The sequence below is a fragment of the Zingiber officinale genome, chromosome 9B (genome assembly GCF_018446385.1).
Source record: "Zingiber officinale cultivar Zhangliang chromosome 9B, Zo_v1.1, whole genome shotgun sequence".
In the NCBI taxonomy this organism is placed as follows: domain Eukaryota; kingdom Viridiplantae; phylum Streptophyta; class Magnoliopsida; order Zingiberales; family Zingiberaceae; genus Zingiber; species Zingiber officinale.
Genome location: NC_056003.1, coordinates 5,505,321 through 5,527,611, shown reverse-complemented (window position 1 = coordinate 5,527,611; position 22,291 = coordinate 5,505,321). Strand labels below are relative to the sequence as shown.

The 22,291-nt window shown below is 36.4% G+C and overlaps 2 protein-coding genes across 3 annotated transcripts; one reads left to right on the top strand and one right to left on the bottom strand.

Moving 5' to 3' along the window:
• Positions 1 to 226: 226 nt before the first annotated feature.
• Positions 227 to 3,712, top strand: LOC122025206. The gene is made up of 2 exons (XM_042583978.1): positions 227 to 309; positions 2,698 to 3,712. The coding sequence occupies exons 1-2, from the start codon at positions 227 to 229 to the stop codon at positions 3,476 to 3,478; spliced, it is 864 nt and encodes a 287-aa protein (XP_042439912.1). The 3' UTR covers positions 3,479 to 3,712.
• A 2,081-nt stretch (positions 3,713 to 5,793) lies between these two features.
• On the bottom strand, positions 5,794 to 12,035 carry LOC122023553 (protein CutA 1, chloroplastic-like). 2 transcript variants are annotated; one of them, XM_042581706.1, is made up of 6 exons: positions 11,794 to 12,035; positions 10,871 to 10,986; positions 8,802 to 8,864; positions 6,630 to 6,661; positions 6,242 to 6,336; positions 5,794 to 6,131 (listed from the first exon to the last, which is right to left on the bottom strand). In XM_042581706.1, the coding sequence occupies exons 1-6, from the start codon at positions 11,991 to 11,993 to the stop codon at positions 6,050 to 6,052; spliced, it is 588 nt and encodes a 195-aa protein (XP_042437640.1). In that variant the 5' UTR covers positions 11,994 to 12,035; the 3' UTR covers positions 5,794 to 6,049. The 2 variants fall into 2 exon arrangements, with proteins under 2 accessions (XP_042437640.1, XP_042437641.1); XM_042581707.1 differs by having other exon boundaries at positions 11,756 to 12,002.
• Positions 12,036 to 22,291: the final 10,256 nt, after the last annotated feature.

The window sequence follows — 22,291 nt, the reverse complement described above, 5'->3', positions numbered from 1 at the left end:
CGCGGAATCCCCGTGATCAGTTGATCACTGCATGAACTGTTTGTTATTCTTGTTTGAATTAATTAGGATCGACTTTCATTACTAAACTCTCGATATACATTGGAATCAGGTAGGTGCTTTTGTGCGGTGATAATTCAGTTACTTTGATATATATATATATATATAAAATTTTGTTAGCCTGCACACTTGTTCAGTGCGTACTCTTGAGCGACCCTTATATGTTCGGATGTCTCGATTCTCAGGGGGCTTGGGAGGAGCTTCGGGTGCTCGGAATTGTGGGGATCGTTTAGTAGTGTGCACCGAACCGATGTGTGTGTATATATATATATTTGTTATGTTTAATAAAATAATACTATAGTAACCCTTCTAGCATCCTATGCCACTGACTCACTTAAGTTGAAACATAAATTTAGAAAACTATTAAAACTATCGAGTGGTGAGAAAGTATAGAAATTTTAACAAAAGGCTTAAGCAAATTATTTATTGAAAATATTATCCTAGAAGACAACCTAAAACTTATTCATTTTTAACTTATACCACTCAACACAATAAATCTAGCATGAAGGAACATTGAATCATTCACAGACCCCTCACTTCCTGGTTAGATAATATCATAATCAGACCACGTAGTATTTCCACTTATCTACTAGAAGATTTGATCGATATAGAAAGAAACTTAACAATTTTCTCAAATGAACAGCTTAATTCTCTAAATCCTAAGAGATTATGCAATTAAGGAATATTATCCTTTACTACATCATTTTATCGTTATCATAGAACCCAACCTCTTCATCCTCCAGATGGAGGAGAAGAAAGGCTAAATCTTATGATTGAAGAATCAGCAAGAGATTTCTATAACAAAGACATACTTATATACATCTAGGATTAATTGTATTTGGCTGAACAAGGAGCATAGGAGCCAAAGTCTTCTTAGGACTATGTGACACTGGATATTCAGATGATGAAAAAGCAATCATAGGCCTTATTAAAGTAGACATGGATAATAATTTAGTTATTATCTATTTTTGCCCAAATTTCAATATAACCATTCCAGATTTTATTACGTACATTAAAATCTTAGTCCAAGCCAAAGGCTACGGAAATTTCCAAAGACATAATGTCCAGATTGACATCATTTATTGGGAAAAATAATGACTGCAATAAATAACAATTTTAAGATACATATTACTATATCATTGAAGCTCTTACAACAAAAGAAATCTCTTTCCTAAAATCAAGAGACTTCTCGTCTGAAATCCTAGCAAGACTAGACTAAATATCAGTCTTGTAAATCAAGTATAAATTCTTCAACCTACATATTTAATTATGTATAAAGATCGGTATAGTGCCCTAACTGTTAGGTTTAATGAATATAAACCATCGAACTTCACAAAATGAAAAAAAAATGAAAATTTCAACTTAATGTGTATAAAAGAAATAGAAGATGAAACATTTTTAGAAATTGAACAAACTAGACAAATATTACAACAACTAGAAAAGAAACACCTATAATTAAGGAAAAAATTGCATGCAGTCCCCATTGGCAAACAAAACTTTGCATGTAGACCCCAGTGGTAAAAATCTTTATTTGCACTCCCTAGTAAAAAATATTTACCTAATTACCCTTGATATTTTTAAGTATAACAAGTCTAAAAATAAATATAATTCCTCTTAAATTTAGTACATTAAATTAGAATCTAGTATATTTTTTATCAAATTGAACATGATTCTTTTTCCACCTTAATTAGATGAAAAATATACTAAATTTTCTTTAAATGATACTCAATTGGATGGAAAATATATTAAATTTTCTTTAAATGATGCTGAATTTAGGAGGAATTATATTAAACAGGAAAAAGTCATGTTCAATTTAATAGAAAATATACTCGATTCTAGTTTAAAGTACTGAATTTAACATGAATTATACTCATTTTAAACTATTTTACCTAAAAAATATGAGGACCAATTTTGATAGAAAATATACTCGATTGTAGTATAAAGTACTGACTTTAAGAGGAATTATACTCATTTTAGTATATTTATTTTATCAAATTGAGTACGATTCTTTTCCACCTCAATTAGATGGAAAATATACTAGATTTTCTTTAAATGATACTCAATTGGATGAAAAATATATTATATTTTCTTTAAATGATGTTAAATTTAGGAGGAATTATATTAAAACAGGAAAAAAGTCGTACTCAATTTAATAGAAATATACTTAATTCTAGTGTAAAGTGATGACTTTAAAAGGAATTATACTCATTTTTAGATTTTTTTGTACCTAAAAAATCTGAAGGACAATTAGGTAACAATATTTGTATGAGGAAGTTGAAACAAATAAAACTTTGCATGCAGGGAGTGGAAACAAAGTTTTTTGTGATTGGAAACTACATGCAAAGTTAAAATTGTGATTGAGGATTTTTCTCTAACTATCCAACTCTTATATTCAAACAATGATATGAATTGCATGTTTCAACAAGAACTACAACCAGATTTTCTTTGATGATTTAGATGAATTCTTATACATGCCGGCTGAAATGACAACTTATCTAACTCTAATAGAAGTAATTGAACTTGAGGAATTTCGGAAAAAATAATAAAAATTTGATAATGACTGAGAATTATACTTTGATAAAGAATGAAATATAATTGCTAGAAAATGATCTAATAAATTAAATTTCATGAACTTAGCAGAATTTACTACTACATCTATCACGCCATACCACCATCCAAAGATCCCTTTTGGACAGCCTGCCAATCCTGCTGCTACGTGCACCAATACTCTAGGGAGTACCTAAACCAGACCATCCGCTGCCCTAATTGCCGCCAAGGGTTCCGAGCCACCAAGCTCGCAGCTTCTCCCCCGGTCGTTCCAGGCACCGACATGTACTACTGCTCATGGGGCTTCTTTCCTCTTGGATTTCCTGGTGCTCCGGATATCTTCGCCAAAGGAGATCTCAATGCAGAGTGGAAACCGTTCTTTCCAATGTCCTCCTGTTCACGAATGAGCGAACCACTGAGAACTTCCAATCATCAGCAGCAAGATATGGCACGCTCATCGTCGAATCCACATGGCAAGCCACAGAATAACGGGAACAATGAGAACCTGGTGGAGCCAGAGTCGATGCGGTCTGGTATGAGGAGTAAGAAGATGGCGGTGAAAAAAGTCGGACGTCCAAGGAAGTATCATTTGGCTAGTGGGAACCATGGGAAAAGTAGTGCAAGTGTTGAATTGCCTAAAGTTCCTGAGCCATGGCCAGTCAGTGAGGCAATGCCTATAAACGTTGGAGGAGTCCAAGGTAGAGATATAAATATCAATCAAGAAATTAAGACTGGTTCTGAGGATGGAGTCCATGCAGTTGATGATTATACTATTAACTTTCATATAGATGTTAATGCTACTGATGAAATTCTAGACAACCTTCAGAATCTTCCCTTCCTGAGGGATGAAGAGCTGCATCTGCGTATGCCTTAGTGTACTAGTTTTTCAGTTCAAGGTGACAAATGATCACTTGTAATGCCGCTGTATTTTGATTGGCCAGCATTGTTGTATTGGAATCCTGACCACCATTGTTTTAGTTATCTTTATCAGTTCGTAATCCTTGTAACTTTATAAGGACTGCTTAATGGGGATTTGACTTCCTGAACTCTGATTGCATGGAAAGTGTTTTGTAACTTCTGCTATTTGTGAAGGAAGATTTCTGCGAAAGGTTCTCCTTTTTATCCTTACCGCCTACAAAGTTTATTGTCATTTTGGTTTTACTTAAACATTATTCACACTTGCTTATCATATCTTAATTTTGCCTAATGTGGTTCTGATTCTCATTCTTTCACATAGTATTATCATGTAAATAAATTTTGATTATGTCTGATTGATGGTCACTTGCAAGCATATGGTGTTTCTAGTTAAACCATAAATCTACTGTCTACAATTTGCTTCCTTTTGTCAAGAGCTTAGCTTCTAACATGATTAGGTCTCTAACCGAATCCTAGCCCAAGTTTTTGTGATACTTCATATAGCAAGCACATGAAACATGTAATTTGACGGTATGGTTGCTTTAAGTGGCCTAAGTATCAAAGCTGAACTTCTAAAACAGCATTTAACCTGTAGGATTATAGCAATCCAATACATTATCTCATTGATTTGAATGAGTCATTAGATTGGATTAGATTATATTTAAGGGAAACTATTGGTATAAGTTTTTTTTTTTAGCAATTTGGTCACAACGATGTCAGATGGCTAGCACACAACATAATATTCACAAGGCTTTTGTTCACCAAATACTCTGCCAATGATATTGATATTCCTTATTAACTATGACATCCCTTATGCTACGAAATTGTAGGTACATATTGTTCCCTTGACATGCAAGAAAGTGCTTTTCCTAGACTTTGCCGTTCATGCCTGCTTTCTGGACTGTAAACTGGGCAAAGATCTTTTTTGTTTTTCTGTTTCATAATCATATCATTTAATGGTGAAATACAAGGTTCTATATATCACAGTGCTCTGAGATTATCTATACTTGTCTTTGTGACATAAAATTTTCATGTATTGCCCTTCTGCGTGCCATAGCAATGCTACAAGTACCTGCATTATGATGTTTGTCGTCTATCATTATAGATAGATAAATAAATTCCCTATCCTGTCAATTGTGGGACAGTTGATTAGACAATGAAGCAATTCCTTTGTACTTTGTGCTATTGATATGTTCAACATTCTTAGGATCACTAATGAAATGAGAGCACAGAGTTGAAGTGTCACATAGAGTTGGAATAGTCCAAGATGGATTGTTTTTTAATTGCCACGGAGTTCATCGGTTCTTAGTGAAGTTCAGAACGGACAACTTTTAGCACACAAAAAAACACCTCAAGAAATTATATAATCAATAATCTCTAACTCGAGCAACCGAGCAAGTGAGAGGGAGAAAAGTGTCGACCGTCATTAGGATGTCACCCTCTAGTCAATTGGACATTTAGTTGGAACACTCTTGCAGCACTCAATGTGGCAAACAAAAATGATTCATTCGCCCTTAATGCTCCTACCCAATCCACTCCTAGGTCAACACAGAGAAGGTAAATTATAAATAGTCACTAGCCATTAATGCAGATGGTCAAGACATAGGGGATGGTTTGCTCAAACGTGTTGAGTTTCAATTCCAAAATTTCATGTGACAACATCCCATATTTCAATTACCATATTGTCATAAGAGGACCACTCTTGCAACACTTAAGGTGGCAAAAGATGAATACGCTCGTCCTCAGTGCCCCTACCAACCCGTCCCAAGGTCAACTCTTGCAGCACTCAAGAATTTATATTAGATGGAATTTGTGATCGCACTTCAGAAGATGATTGTTTGTGATACCATGGTTATAGATGAATTAGTGTGGGTGGTATCATCTTCTGTAGGTGGTGAGTTCATGGAGATCGGCTGGACAAATTGAGCAAGCTGGTTAGCCAAAGTGTGTCGATTGGATCACTGAGTAGGATTGGTTTGGCTAGTCAAGTTGATCAATCGAGCAAATAGATTCAGACAACTGACCAATAGGGCAAATAGGGTCAGTCTAGCAAGTCAATTAAGCTATTCAGGCCAATGTAATTGATAAAATAAAATGAAACAGAACGTCAACACGTTTAAACAGGAAATGAGCATTGAAGTTGTGTAATCACTTGCAAAAAAATTTGCACCGGGTTGGAGCCTCTTCTAGGTTTGTTTGTTAAGTTTCGCCAACCAAGTGAGAGGTTGAGCAACTCTACCAGCTACAAAAGCAAAGTGAGAATCAGTCAAGGCATGGGAGAAGCAATCACCCAAAATACTATTTAGCCATCATTCAACTGTTGACGGATCACAGTTTTTGGAAGCATCAAACAAAAGCATGCACCAGTAAACAAACACAACTGCATACAAGAAACCGATGCTAATGCCAAAAAAAAAAAAAAAAAGACAGTAGTTTAACTGATAGTCCTTCAAGTGCAACTTATTCGGATAATGTCCATTCGAGCGGGAAAACTCAGCATCACACGCTCAAAACTACTCCGTGGGAAACCTCATGATCTAGTACTGTCCTTGATCCACTCAAGATACTTGAGATTACCACCAGTGATGGGCAACGCAATCACTTCAGGAACCCTGCAACAATTTCAGATTGTTAGTTTACCAATGAGGGAGGTTGAACCTGCAGATTGATTTCTCATCAGTTAAACATATTTAATCACAACCAATGTTCAAATGGCACTTACTCGTATTCATGATTGGACTTCACATGCCCTGTCAAAGCACCAAGAAGAGATTCTCGAGTCTTTATTATCAGTAGTTCCTCCGAATCTGTTTGTATCTGAGTCATTAAGGTAAAGGGGGTTATTCTACCCTGCTGCTGCAATTTTTAACCAGGTCGATGCTGAATTTTTAAAGCATGACCGATAACTGTATCTAATGGAAATTGGACGCCTTAAACTTGCAGCATATAACTATTTAGGACTGTATATAACTGTCAACAAAACTAGGATAGAAAAAAATTCCTGATAAGAATTTAACTGAGTGAAATCTTGAATAATATTCATGGATGTAGTAGACTGAACTAACAGGTCAGTAGTTGAGACAAATAACTCAATATAAAACTATTTCTACCTTGCCATCCCACCAATAAACTGATTGGATACCTGCGAGCAAAACAGGCACGTACTTAGAAAAATATAAATCAAAAGGAACTAGGCATTTAAAAAATAGATTGGTTTCTCATCACCAGTAAGCGTTTGTGACATAAATCAGATCAACACATCTAAGTAAACTACCTTGTACCTAAAGAATCACTGAGAACACCACTTACAAGAGAGATCAAATATCCAAGCATGCACATATCATGATATTCGAAAATTTACCTATTGATGAAACCTGATCCAAAAATATAAAAAGGTTTTTCGCCCAAACACTTGAATTTTCTAACATGTTCACGTCAACATGAAAAATGGCTGTATGTATTTATGTAGCATAAGAATGAACACCAAATCCCAACATCCAAATCGTATGATTTTCTAAAACTCATAAAGATAGCACAGCATCAATACAGTTAGTATAGAAGATTGTTATGCAGAAAACCTTTATAAAAGCAGTAATACATTATTATGGTCTCTCCCTGTCTCTCTCTCCACCATACTATATATACTCAATTAATGAATGTAAAGAAAATTTTCATCAGCGACTGAAAAGACAATCTTTCTTCAATATTACTATAGGATGAACAAATCTAATTGAACTCAATGTTAATGACTTAATCAGATCTATAGTATAATAATCGAATAAGAGTGAATATCTGGATGCATGATCCATATCAATTCAATAGCAAAGGTAGATCATTATTTGGACTCTATCCATCTTGTTAGACCTTGAGTTAGTTCAAACTCTCAATGCTCATACTTCTTTACCTAGTTAGAAATCTTGTTGCATGGAGAAGCACTACCTTTTCCTGGATCTATGTGCAAAATCTCGTAAGGGTAAGCTAGATACCTAATCTGAAGCCACCAACTCAAAAATGTGGAAATTATATTCGGTCCCTTCTGAGTTCTACTCACCAACATGGTTACCAGAATCGTATGATCCAAAATGCAAATCACCCAAAATGGTACAAAATCTATTATGGCGGGCTGTTTCTGTCTAGAATTGGTCTGATTTAATACTATTCCAACTGATGCAATACAATTTGGCCCAAATTAATATGATTCGAACTGATCTCAGCAATCCTTATTGACATCTATATTCCTTGAGCGCCCTCCATTGTTCACAGAAACATATGTCTACTCCTCAAGCCTCAACCATAAGGCATCTTGGCCTTCAGCAATTGATTTTAGGAACTTGTTGGCCAAGATGTTTGAGGTTTCTTCCCTTCATAGGTGAGTGCAATTTTTGAGAAAGAAGGTGAAGAAAAAACAAGTGGTTATATTAGACCAAGATGATGACGAGGATAATTACATTTTGAGTGACAGAGGATATAGAGAGATTATGATACAATACCAATATGTCTCTTTGAAGGTTTTTGTTTTAGATATTTAAATCATAGGTGATTTTCGGTTATCAATATAGCAATATGGCCTTTAGACTCTTTAATTATATAATTCATTTTATTATTTGTGGCAATGTGCTTTATTAATCATATTAGATGTTAAATAGGATAATCTTATAATTTAAAGTACTTTGTTTTTACTTATTTATCTTTTTAGCATGAACCCATGATTCACGATTCAGTATGATTCACAATTCATATAATCACCAAAATAATTCATTGATTCTCCTCAATTTGACAACCTTGCTCACCCATACTCAACAAGCCCAAAATGTTTGATATGGAAGAACAGTTGGTAGAACAGAATTACTTTTCGCTGGATCTATGTGCAACATCTCAGAAGGATAAGTTAGATACCTAGTCAAGAAGACGAAGATTTGTAAGAGAAGGATTCTTATGCATCATTATTAGAGAGGACATTGTAGGGTGTAGTGAAAATAACCCTGCTTAGGTACATCTTTGGTTGGCTAAAAGGAATCAAAATATGTTGTTCTATTTATCCTACTGAATGTTAAATCACAGACTACACGACATGAAACAAAAGGATGAACTATGAACTTTGCTATAGTATATAAAAATTTCAGACAAGAATCTAATATAAGCCAAATTGCATAACCAAACCATTTAAAAATTTGCAATGGACAGGTTCTGTAAAATACAAGGACAAGATCAGCAAGCACACACTTTGGGCAAATATTTCAAGCAGAGTTGTTATTGCTAAAACATACTAATGCTGTACATGCCTGGTACTCGATTGACACATGCAGCAAGTTTCTCCTTGATGATGCTTTCAGCAAGCTTTATGCCTATAGAGTGAATGGAGTAAATTAAGAATGTGAAGTTATGATATGTGAAAAATAAAGTGATAGATTAATAAAGCTAAATAAAATAAAATTTTTAATTTCAGAGATGTGTATATGGAGAACAAGCTCATAGTTAGTTGAATTGTTGTTACATATAACATAGACATATCAACAAATCAGATAGAGCACTGTCCGTCAGTCTGCACTCAACTTGGACGAAAGATTGTGTTACACTATTGAGGAAGGTTTACTTAGAAGGATAAATGTAAAAAGAAGTGGCGGCGGCAGAGGAAAAATAATATGTATATGATATTTGATTGATTGTGATGCATGTACAATTTTGTGATCAATCAACCATGTATTATTGTACATGTATAAAAGTAAGTCTTCTTGCAAGTAAACCAAGTCTTAGTGCAACAAAGAAACTTCATTGTGGAAAAGCAAAATGTCATACATATAAAAGCAAAACCTTCACACTTTCACTAAATCCAATCAATCTTCTTGATAAAGTAGAAAATTTTATTTCAATATAAAGTGAACAATTTGAGTGATTTAATAAAGGGAATTTCAGTCTGCCCCCTCATAAGATGTTCCTGCAACATCCAATATTATTTATTGGCGTATAGCTATCTCATCAGCAATGCTTCCTCCCTTTCTCCTATTTACCTTGTACCTCTTTTGCACAGTCCCAATGCCATTGTGTTCATCTCTATGGTGGCTATGCACCTTGATGAGCAATAATCTAGTGATAAAAACTACATATGATAAAAATGATGACTAGAGAAATGGCTATAAAAGAACTTATTCCTAGGATGGGATCTTCTATAATATCAATCAAAAAAAAGAAATTGATAGGAAACTGAAACAGACAGTGAGAAACAGCATATATCAAGTGAAAAACGTAATCAGACTCAGTTGAAAATTAGCTTTTTTAAAAAAAAAATTGATGAGAATTGGATGAGCACTATTAGTTGATTATATATGAGTACAAGAATAAGATTCATGGTGAGACAAGGACGCCGAGAAGAGGACTTTGGATTGTATTGATCTTTGCACACAGGTGTCTGAGTCAACCAGCGAGCAAGGTCCTTTACTACAAGTAGGTCAAGATAGCAGCTCCATGGTAAAGGTTCTAGTTCAAATCCCTTGAGAGAAAAAAGTAAGCTTTTGGTTTGGTTAAGTCATCAGTGTAAGCTTAAATTTAATTAAAAAAACTTATTGTAATGCCTGAGTAATAGCTTTAAGTATTATTTTATACAACGATAGTCAACAAGTGGCACTATAGAAATGTGGGATAGAGCTGTCCTCATCCCTTTTCTCACAAATAGTTGTATTTTAACTATTCCGTTCTCACTGAGCCTATCAATGTCATGTGATTGATAGTCAGATTATTTGAACTGAATAGCTTTTGCAAACTATCAAATGACACCAACTCCAAGAGATATACTGGAAAAGAATCCTTGATCTCCTCTTAAATTATGCGAAATATATCAAAGGACAAATAAAAGACAAAAACTGATGATCAAATGTGATAGCCGTCAATATTTCTGCTTGAGGAAAAGGAGAGAAGGGTAAGAAGGAAATGAAGATTGAGAAAATAAATGCTTCCGACTTATTTTTCTTTTTATTGCTATCACCTTTTGAATATCTAATATTTTTCCTTTTTTGGAAGCTCCTCTCTTTTTGTGTAGTAAATTCCATTTTTTATTTCCAGCTGTGCCTCATCCTTTCTTAATCAAGCATCCATTTTTAAAAAAAAATTATGTACCCTTTTTAATTCATTGATGATCCGGCCTAATCCAGTCATGATCTTGTTGGCCTGTAAATCTAAGCCATCACACAGCTGTTAATGCTAATATTAAAGTTGACGTAACATCTAAAACAAATGTAAACAATGTAGATTTCTAGGGAAATAAAACAGAGCCAAATAGATTTCATAAAATTATGTATTAACTGAAAACTGTTTGTGCAAATCAGATGGGATGTAAAGCAAGCTCCAAAGCAAAGACCTGCATCTTTGTTGGGAACAGTCACATAGACTACAATAGAGGGCACAGTGGTTGAAGCAGCCTCCATACCAGTAGAATGAAGACCTCTCGTGGACGGTTTGGCAATGGCCTTTGACCTGCACAACAGCAAGTTCAATTCATCAACAATGAGGGGAGCCATACAAGAAAGAGAATAGATCTGTTGGAATTGCAATAAGGAACTCTAGTAGCTCTGTTTTGAGTTGTTAGTGAGAAGCAAAAGAAGTAAATAGAAATAAAGTTGTAATCATGTGTTTCGCATCCAAGAAAATGCTTTTATCAAGGTACAAGTGCTTTGAACTTATAATATACCCAGCAAATTGAGAAATTTCTAATGAATTGTATCTGAGTATCGAGTAGATTGAGAAACTTCGACTAAGATAACAGCCAGTATGATGAAAGAATCAGATTTCATCATCATAGGGTACAAACCACATAATGACCAGAATAGGCTTAACTAACATGAATTTTGTACTGTGTTCTTAAAATTAATATGATCCCTAAACATGGAGAAGTGATCTGCAATCCAGATTTACGAAAAATATAGGCAGCGCATTCAGAAAGTTATTTATCTAGTATGCAGAAAGCGAAGCTAGAAATTCTTTCAAGTGAGTACAGTGAATTTTGGGGTCAATTGACCGAATCAGATTGAAGCCCCAATTAGTATGAAGATAATATAATGTAACAGAATCCGGGGTTATCGTGATTTACACAGTGTCATGAAATCGCAGATCAATATTAATATGATACGAAACAAGACAAATATATCATTGAAAAAGGCGTAGTCCACCAAATCATCAGAGTTCAGCCATGAGGATCTTCTTTGCACATATAAACAGATACATCATCAGCAAGAAGACCACATACCAGGAAGGAGGAGGGGGGAGGGAGGAAATAGAGTTCACCCTAGGAAATGGAGGCGGCTGAGCGACTGCGCGGCACAGCCTGACCTGAATCCGATGGCGGTGAGAGTACCGAGGCTCAGAAGACAGAGAGCCCCGAAAAGTGGAGTGCGGCGTCGAAGCTTTGGTGCCCCGGAGGAAGGCTGGCGAGGAGGAGCTGGGGAAATCACCGAGAAAGTTCGTGAAAGAGAGAGCAGCGGCATTCTTTTTCTGTTATTACTAATTTAACTTCGACGCTAATAATTGAGGGGCAAATGTGGCGTGCCATTGTTATGATATTTTCATCACGTTAAGTCGTTTTTTTTTAAAAAAAATACCCTAAACTAATCATTTGAGAGTATATACATATCTACATTTTATTTTTACCTCATCTAAACCTCTTTTTAATTGTTCATCTTTATCCCTTGGGTCTTGGACGATACGGCGCTTAAAATATAAAATATTACCATATATAAAGTCTTAGAATTGAAATTCAACATATATGAATATGTCTTTCTCCATATCTTGATCATTTGTACTAATAACTAATAATTATTCGTAATTTACTTCTTCCATGTTGGCCTAAAAACAGACTGGTGAGAGCATTGGGACAAGCGAATCGTCTTTTTACCACATCTTTGTCTTCTCGGGACGATACAATTATTGACATGAGGTATTACCACATAAGATATTGGGATCGAAACTTGACGTGTTCGAGCATGTCTTCCCTCATGTCTTGCCCACATGCACTAATGACTAATAGTCACCCGTAATTTACCTCTTCCGTGTTGGCCTAAGAACAGCTTGGCAGAGGCACTGGGGCAAGCAAATCACTTTTTTTTTGCCACATCTTAGGTCGTTGTACCCTCGGGTAGTACGGTGGTTAAGACATAGGGTGTTACCACATGCGATATTGAAGTCAAAACTTGACGTGTCCGAGTATGTCTTTTCTCATGTTTTAACCACCTATAGTAATGGTTAGTATTATTCATGATTTATTAGGAATGGATTCACTGAGATGCTGAAGACTAATGATTCACCTTTGTTTTTTCTAAGCCGCCTGAACGAGCTTAATCAACTTTTGGTACCAGTTCGGATCCTCTAAACCGGCTTTTCCCTGGACCACAAAAATCCGTATAAAAGGCAATCACGTGCAATGCGCGTGCACGTAGAAACACAACTCACGTAGAAACACGCCCAAACACAGAGTTGTAGCGCAGAGCCCTAACCACTCGTGATCCTCCACCTCCGCAATCCGCCAGCGACGAAAACTCCACCGTGATCCGTCGGCGACGGACAACCACCTCTCTGCGGACTCCCTAACCTCTCGCGCTCATCCTGCGACTACAGACTCCCTAATCTCTCGCACTCCTCCTGCGACTGTGGACTCCCTAACCTCTCGTGACCTTCCTGAGCAAAACCTACCGCGATCCGACGACGACGACCCAGTTCTCCGACTCCTCCGAGGCCCAGCCCTGCCCTCGACCGGCGACGACCCAAGCTCTGCTGCCGTTAGGGTTGATTTCAACTGTTGGTTCTAGCAAGTTTGAGCTTTCCTTTAATTCCTTCCTATTTAAAAGTTTGAGTTCCAGATTTATAATTTTAGTTTGTAACTGAAACTCTCTGTATTTCCCTTCCTTTACCACTTTATTTATTTGATGTTGAATTTGTTGATTTTAATTCCCCAGCATGCAATTGCATTGTTGATTCATATATTGATGTGAGCAACTTTGAGCTTTCTTTTCATCTAATGATTTTCCTGTGATAATTTTTTTAACAAACTAGTTAAAGGTTCACACTAGAATGTCATTAACAAGTAGCTATCTTGTTCAAGATTCTGTATAAGAATTCCCTATTCATGGAGTCTTTATGGTTCTCCATATAGGAATATACGACAACAGCATGAGGACCTTTCCAGTTGATATATTCCCAATATCTTTTGAAAACTATATTTTTGTCGAATTTGTTTCATTTATAAGTTGCTAATTGAGTTTAAGAATTTGTATAATTTAGATTTGCTACCAAATGTGACATTGAAGTCACTGTCTAATGATTTTTCACTTGATCCTCGTTTAATCACAATGCTAGTACTTATTGTAAAACATTTAGAAAAACTTCTATGCCTTGCTCTATTTCTTCATTGACAATCAAACAAATACTTTCGCTCTTGAAGATGATTTCATTTCAAACTCATCTAATTATTTTTCTTGGTAGAGGATGATTCAAATAAAAGTAATTTAGTCATGAGATAGCTTAAAGCAATAAGTTTATATTTTACTTATTGCTTATTATCAAAATAAGATAAGTTATGTGATACTTATTGTTGATTTATACAATAACGCAAAATAACTTATTTCCTTTTTTTAAATTTATTTAGCATACAATCTATGAACATTAAAAAATATTTGAATCTAAGTAATTCCCGTTTGCTTAATAGGTTGGTTTCTCATGGCATCATCAATTTACAACTCCATCGACAATACGAAATTGGAACATGTGTCATGTAGGGACTGCGGACGAAGAACATATGTGTTTCTAGATCGACCAAAAATCCCGGAAGGAGGTATTATCGATGTAGGCAACATGACTGGCAAAAGTGGGTGGTAGCCGATACTTTGTCTGATGAAGACAGCAGTGAAATATGTCGTGGAAGGTTAGGAAGAATAAAGTCAAGGTTAGGAAGTGAATCCATTGATTCTCGTAGACATAATGTACGAAATTCAAATGTACCATTAGTGGTCTGGATATTAGTTATAGTGAATCTGACTTTTTTGGTCGTTTACCTTATTACTTTGTTAGGTTGGTCTTATTAATTAGTGTTGAATAATGTTGTTGTTGTAATATGACAGATTAACTGTTTGTAAGAACCCGTTGAATGCTAATTGGTTTATTAGTTTAGGTGGTTAATTAGTGTTGACTAATGTTGGTGTTGTAATTGTTGGTGCGGGTAGCACTAACGGTCTAACCTAGGTTTTGATGAATGACAAATAGGTTAAGTTAGTTTTGTTGTTGTCTGACACTTTGATCGAGTGTGCAGGAGAAGTCCAGACAGGTCGACGGGCTGACCGGATAGCTGGCGAGAAGTCCAAGCGGGTCGACGGGCTGACCGGACGCTTGGCGAGAAGTCCAAGCAGGTCGACGGGCTGACCGGACGCTTGGCGAGAAGTCCAGACGGGTCGACGGGCTGACCGGACGTCTGGCAGGTAAGTGAGGTAAGTCACTGGAGGGGAGTGACTGCGAGAACGCGTTCCCGGGAAGGGAACATTATGCGTCGATCCGGCTTAGATCCATTTCGGATATCTAAGTCGAGATCGTGACTAGATTCCGGTCTTGGAAAGACGGAATCTAAGTCATACTATTTGTGCTAATTCATACTATTATAAAATGTGCTAACAATTTATCTTGCAGGATATATATTGCCTCGGACTAACTTTGTTTTGCAGAAAAAGGAAGTTTTCTGGAACAAGGTGGTCCGGGCGCCCGGAAGGGATCCGGGCGCCCGGAAAGCAAATTATATACAGCCAAGTCGTCGTCACGTGGAGCATCTCGGTTTGAGCAGCTACGTCACATTCCAGGCGCCCGGAAAGAATCCAGGCGCCCGGAGCAACATATAAAAGAAGCCCCAGGCAGGAGCTTCAAACAATCAATAATCAATCTGAGAACTCTTCTACTGCTGGTCCTACTCCTCTACTGCGACGCCAACAAAGCTCCGACAAAGTGCTCCTTTGGTTTTTAGTTAATTTCCTTGTCGGTATTAATTTGTTTCACTAGCATTCCCTGTATTCATTTTGTAATTATATTCGAATTGTTAGTGATTGCCCAACGAAAGTGGTCAAGGACCACGGGCCTTCGAGTAGGAGTCGTCACAGGCTCCGAACGAAGTAAAAACAACTGTGTTCATTTACTTTTTCGCTGTGTATTTTTACTCGACTTTTCGAATCGATATTCACCCCCCTCTATCGAATCTAACGGTCCTACAAGTGATATCAGAGCAAGTACCGTTCTGATTTGGTGCAACCACCAATCAGACTGGGGGTGAAATTTTTTTCTTTTTTTTCCGGTCTTCAGTTTTACACTTAAACTCCAAACTGGTTTATCATTTTTTTTTAATATTTTTTGTTGCAATTAAATCTAAATTGGTGCAACACCAATCTAGATTTTTCTTCTATTTTCTCTTCCCGCACTACTAATCCAAGATCAAGTCTTGGGGTATTTTTTCGGTTATTTACCTGTGTACAGGATGTCCCAACAAGAAGGCTTCAGCACAGTACGACCTCCACTCTTCAACGGGGACGATTTTCCGTACTGGAAGAAGCGAATGGAGGTCTACCTCAAAACAGACTTTGACCAGTGGATGAGCGTTACGAGACCCTACAAAATTCCAGCAGACACTTCCGGGAATATACTGGATCCTGAAGACTGGACAGCTGATTTGAAGAAGAAGGCGTCAACAGAAAATAAAGCAATCAACACTCTACAGTGCGGATTAACAAGAGAAGAACTAAACAGAGTCGGTCCACACAAAAACGCTAAAGAGCTGTGGGACAAATTGATCGAGCTGCACGAGGGAACGAGCGACGCCAAGGTAACCAAACGAGACTTGCTCTTAAATAAAATTTTTAATATAAAAATGCAGGAAGGTGAAAGGCGAATCAGCTCCACGCGAGGATCAAGGACATCCTCAACGGGCTTCATGCGATAGGCCACCAGATGGAAAATAGAGACTTAATAAGGTACGCATTAAATGCTTTTCCACGTAATAGTTTGTGGGCATCAATAGTGGATGCCTACAAAATTTCTAAAAATCTTTCTAAGTTAAAGTTAGATGAGCTTTTCTGTGAATTAGAATTACATGAACAAACTAATGCTGGAGCCGAGAAAGGTATAGCTTTATTTGCAGGTTCCACCAAAGAAAAGAAAAGCAAGCCTGAATTTGAAGAAGATTCCGACCAAGACTCCGAAGACGAAGAACACCTGGTGAACTTGGTAAGAAAAATGTTCACCAGGAGAAAAAGGAGCTTCAGCAAAAAGGACCTTCAAAAGATCAGTTCTCCCTCAGAACAAAAGAACGTGACTTGCTACGGCTGCAATAAAAAGGGACACTACAAGAACGAATGCCCAAAATTGAAGTTCGACAAACCAAAGCCAACCAAAAAGAAGGCACTCAAAGCAACGTGGGACGACTCCTCGGACGAATCGGAGGAAGAAGAGCAGAAACATCAGAGCCACCTCGCACTGATGGCCCACGAAGCTGAAACAGAAGACGAGTCGGAAGATGAAGACGGGTCTGAACCCGAAACAAGCCACGAGTCCGTACTCGTTTCCGAAGGCCCGAATGAGGTATATTTTAATTTAAACAAAAAAATTTTTAGAATTATTTCCTGTTTAAATAGTAAATTAACTAAAATAGAAAATGAAAACAAATCACTTCTTGAGGAAAATCAAAACCTCAAGGAACAAATCAAAAATTCAAATCCAACTCAAGATCTAACACTTGAGGAGGAGAATTTATCACTAAAAAATGAGATTAACAATTTAAAAGAAATGTTAGAAAAATTCACAACAAGATCAAAAAATCTAGACTTAATCCTAAATAATCAAAAAGCATGCTATAATAAAACCGGACTAGGATATAAGTCGAATTCAAATAAAACCTTCAAATCATTAATAACCCAACACAAATCAACCAATCTAGCTTGGGTTCCGAAAGCGTGCTTAACCACGCAAGTAGGACTTAATCAATATTATATACCTAAAGAAAAAATACATTATATAAAATCGAATAAACCAAACCAAAATCCAAAATACAAACCTAAATCAAATTCAAAATCTAAATACTTTAAAAATCAACAAAATTATCACCAAGTTAACCATAACTATAAAAGAAACAGACACAAACCTAAAAAGAAAATTTAAATTAAAAGGTCAATAATTCAGGGGGAGGCTCCAGAATAGCTGGCACCTCCAAAACTAACTTACCCGACAGGGTAATATAAAACAAACTAACTCGGCAGGGTAATTAGGATTAGAGACCAAGTTTAACTTGAATCATGATACTGGTGAAGTTTTTGGATGATAGTACGTTAGGAAAACTTGGGCATCGCATGTCTAGAAAGATATGATTTCGATCTAGTGCATTTGGCCAAGTGGAACTGACCGAAGCTACCCTTAAATGGATCCTAATCAGTTAGACCAAGGTTGAGTACTAAGCTCCGTGGATAGGACTATTCGGAAAACCTCGAAAGGTTGGTTACTTCTAATGACGTCCATGTGACTCACCAAGCTTAGAAGTTTATCCGAAGAATGTATGTTTGTAGAGACCAAAACTAAACCTGAATCTAATGCTAGTTAAACGAAACTCTGTAACCAAACCAATTTCATCTCACAAAATCATAAGATTCCCTGATTGATAATATAGATCGGGTGAGATGAATAAGGCTAAAATTGTTAAAACTTAAAAAATTAATTTCAAAATTTCAATTTTAAAACTTATAAAATTAATAAAAATTAATTTCAAAACTTTAATTTTAAACTTAAAAATTAATTTCAAAATTTTAATTTTAAACTTAAAAATTAATTTCAAAATTTTAATTTTAAACTTAAAAATTAATTTCAAAATTTTAAACTTAAAAATGAATTTCAAAATTTTAATTTTTTAAACTTAAAAATTAATTTCAAAATTTTTAACTTAAAAATTAATTTCAAAATTTTAATTTTAAACTTAAAAATTAATTTAAAAAATTCTAATTTTAAAACCTAAAAAAAATTAATTTCAAAATTTTAATTTTAAACTTAAAAATTAATTTCAAAAAATTCAAATTTTAAACTTAAAAATTAATTTCAAAATTTTAATTTTAAACTTAAAAATTAATTTCAATTTTAAACTTAAAAATTAATTTCAAAATTTTAATTTTAAACTTTTAAAATTAATTTTAATTTTTAACTTAAAAATTAATTTCAAAAATTCAAATTTTAAACTTAAAAAATTAATTTCAAAATTTTAATTTTAAACTTAAAAATTAATTTCAAAATTTTAATTTTAAACTTAAAAATTAATTTCAAAAATTTTATTTTAAACAAAAACGGTCAAAAACCAGGGGCGGGCGCCCCTGGTATTCCCCTCCGGGGCGCCCGGAAGGGGATCCAGGCGCCCCGCCCTAAATCAACCCCGGGCGCCCGGAAGGGATCCGGGCGCCCGGAGTCGCCCCCAACCTTTGCCCCACCAATTCTCACTTTTGCCAAGGTTCACTCCGAACCTCAGTGCGAAAATACTTTAAATCAAAATTTTCTTGCGGTGAACGCTGTTGTGATTCAACCGAGGTCGTCAGATCTATATTTGTCGATGGCTCCTCGGAAAAACCTCTTCCCCTCTTTAAAAGTTTTTAGAATTTGACTTCTCAAGTTTTTCTTAGAATATTTCTTATATATATACAGTAGGAAACGAACAAATACTGGTGCTGGACCCTCTAATGCTAGCATTGACCCTAGGTTTCCCACAGATGAACTAAGGATTAAGTTTGAGTCAACCATTTATAAGGCCATTAGGACTACCTGCATAGATAGATCGTTCTTTCTAGGGTCATGTCCCTCCGTTTTAGAGATTATATACCACTATAACTTAAAGAACCTTGTCGAATGTACCAGTCTAATAAACATAAGTCTGTGTGCCGAATTTTGCAATAACCTATTGAAAGTAGACGATCTCACCTATACCACTAGGGCAGCGGGCACTGATATCACATTTTCCCCTACGACTATCTGAGAGTTTTTAGAGTTGCTTCCATCTACTTGTTCCTTTTTGTGCTATCCTCCCAGGGATCTACCATTCGGAGATCCCTACTCACATATTACTCTCGATACGATTTATTCGTATTTTTTTGGGGGAGAGCGAGATCCCACTGTGACACAGTTTAGGTCGGTAGAACTTCGGGTCGAGGACTACGCTCTTTATAGGGTTTTAGTCCTTTGCATTTTACCACTGACTACTTGGGACATCGTTGTGATGCGCCCATTCCATTCATTCTTACTCTATGCCCTGAGTCATAGGTTAGATATTGACATCAGCCTACATATCTTCTCCACCATTATCTACTCGGCTGGATTCGTGACTGATAGACGAGTCCATATGCCATTTTGTCACATTCTGCACCACGTCACCACCACCCCGAGCTCGAGCACCACGTCACGCTCCCTGCACTCTAGCCGACCGTATGACCGGACTAGAGAGAGCTATGGCGAGTCTCCAACAGGAGAACTCTGATTTTCATCGGGACATTCGGCGAGAGGTTGCCGAGTTACGAGCTGCCGGGGATACCCGATACACTGAGCTGATGGCGCTTCTCCGATCCTTGGGATCTGGACCACCCCCTTCATCATCTCAGTAGATCTAGTTATGACTCACTTCTGTAGCTACACTACCTGTAAAATATTTTGGATCTATCTAGTGATATTTCAGACTTACATTGATTATGTTCTATCTTGATAGACTAGGATTTTTCAAAAATACTTTCAAAAATGGTTTTATCAAATTATAAGTTAAACTTGTTTATTTTCAAAACTTTCCATTTTTAGATTTTCAAAAACAGTTTTGGCCTTAGACTAGTTTTGAATCCTTAGAAAGCATGTACCCATAGGACTAGTTTTTGATCATCTCACCAACACCTTAGGTTTACCTTGCTTGTGTTTGAAAACATAGAAAGGGGTGAGATGCATAGGCCAACTGTCTGGACTTAAGATGCTTATTTCAGTGCATCAGCATAAGTCTGGACGTTAAATACAACTCAGATATTAATCAGATTAAGATCATCAGTTAAGTCAAACACTGACTGTTTATAATCACCTTAATCTGACTAACCAAGTGAAATCTACTATCTTCTGATAGTTAGTTAGTACTTAATTGGTTAGACAGCTGTTTAAATTTAAGTATCAAGTTCAGGGGGAGAAATTAATTAAAATTTTTTGTGTTTGAAAAATGCTTTTTAAAACTAACTTATGTTTGAACATTAGTTTACAAAAAGTTAAATTTAACTAAGTGTTTGAAAAACTTGGAAGTTTAATCCCACCTAATTTTCAAACCTGATTTAAAAAGTTGACTATTGAAAATTAAACTTTCCAAATTTAGCTTTTATCAAATTAGCCTTAAAAATTTATTTTGGCAAATTTAATCTTACTGTTTAATTTTTGCTTTGTTTTGAAAAATTGAGGTTGAAAATTTACCTTTTGAAAAGTAAATGTTACTTAAACCTGAAAAGAAAATTTACCTTTTGAAAAGTTGAAAACCTGATTTAAAAATTTTACACGCTTGAAAAGTTGATTAACTTTAAATTTATACTTTTCAAAATTCAACTTGTCTCCCCCAAGTCAACCTGATTTTTTTTACTTGGATTTAAAAATCGTACTTTTATATTTGAATTTTGAACCAAACTCAGATATTTTTCAAGATTAGCTGTGATTGTTTACCCTTGTTTTTTTTGATGAATGCCAAAGGGGGAGGGTTAGGTGGTTAAGTTAGATAAACCAAATTGAAAACACTAAAACTAACTTTAAAACCGATGTACTTGTTTTTTGCGTTCTTTCACTAACTTAACCAGGTTGTCATTCCATCAAAAAGGGGGAGATTGTTGGTGCGGGTAGCACTAACGGTCTAACCTAGGTTTTGATGAATGACAAATAGGTTAAGTTAGTTTTGTTGTTGTCTGACACTTTGATCGAGTGTGCAGGAGAAGTCCAGACAGGTCGACGGGCTGACCGGATAGCTGGCGAGAAGTCCAAGCGGGTCGACGGGCTGACCGGACGCTTGGCGAGAAGTCCAAGCGGGTCGACGGACTGACCGGACGCTTGGCGAGAAGTCCAGACGGGTCGACGGGCTGACCGGACGTCTGGCAGGTAAGTGAGGTAAGTCACTGGAGGGGAGTGACAGCGAGGACGCGTTCCCGGGAAGGGAACATTAGGCGTCGATCCGGCTTAGATCTATTTCGGATATCTAAGTCGAGATCGTGACTAGATTCCGGTCTCGGAAAGACGGAATCGAAGTCATACTATTTGTGCTAATTCATACTATTATAAAATGTGCTAACAATCTATCTTGCAGGATATATATTGCCTCGGACTAACTTTGTTTTGCAGAAAAAGGGAGTTTTCTGGAACAAAGTGACCCGGGCGCCCGGAAGGGATCCGGGCGCCCGGAAGGGATCTGGGCGCCCGGAAAGCAAATTATATCCAGCCAAGTCGTCGCCACGTGGAGCATCTCGGTTTGAGCAGCTACGTCACATTCCAGGCGCCCGGAAGGAATCCAGGCGCCCGGAGCAACATATAAAAGAAGCCCCAGGCAGGAGCTTCAAACAATCAATAATCAATCTGAGAACTCTTCTACTGCTGGTCCTACTCCTCTACTGCGACGCCAACAAAGCTCCGACAAAGTGCTCCTTCGGTTTTTAGTTAATTTCCTTGTCGGTATTACTTTGTTTCACTAGCATTCCCTGTATTCATTTTGTAATTATATTCGAATTGTTAGTGATTGCCC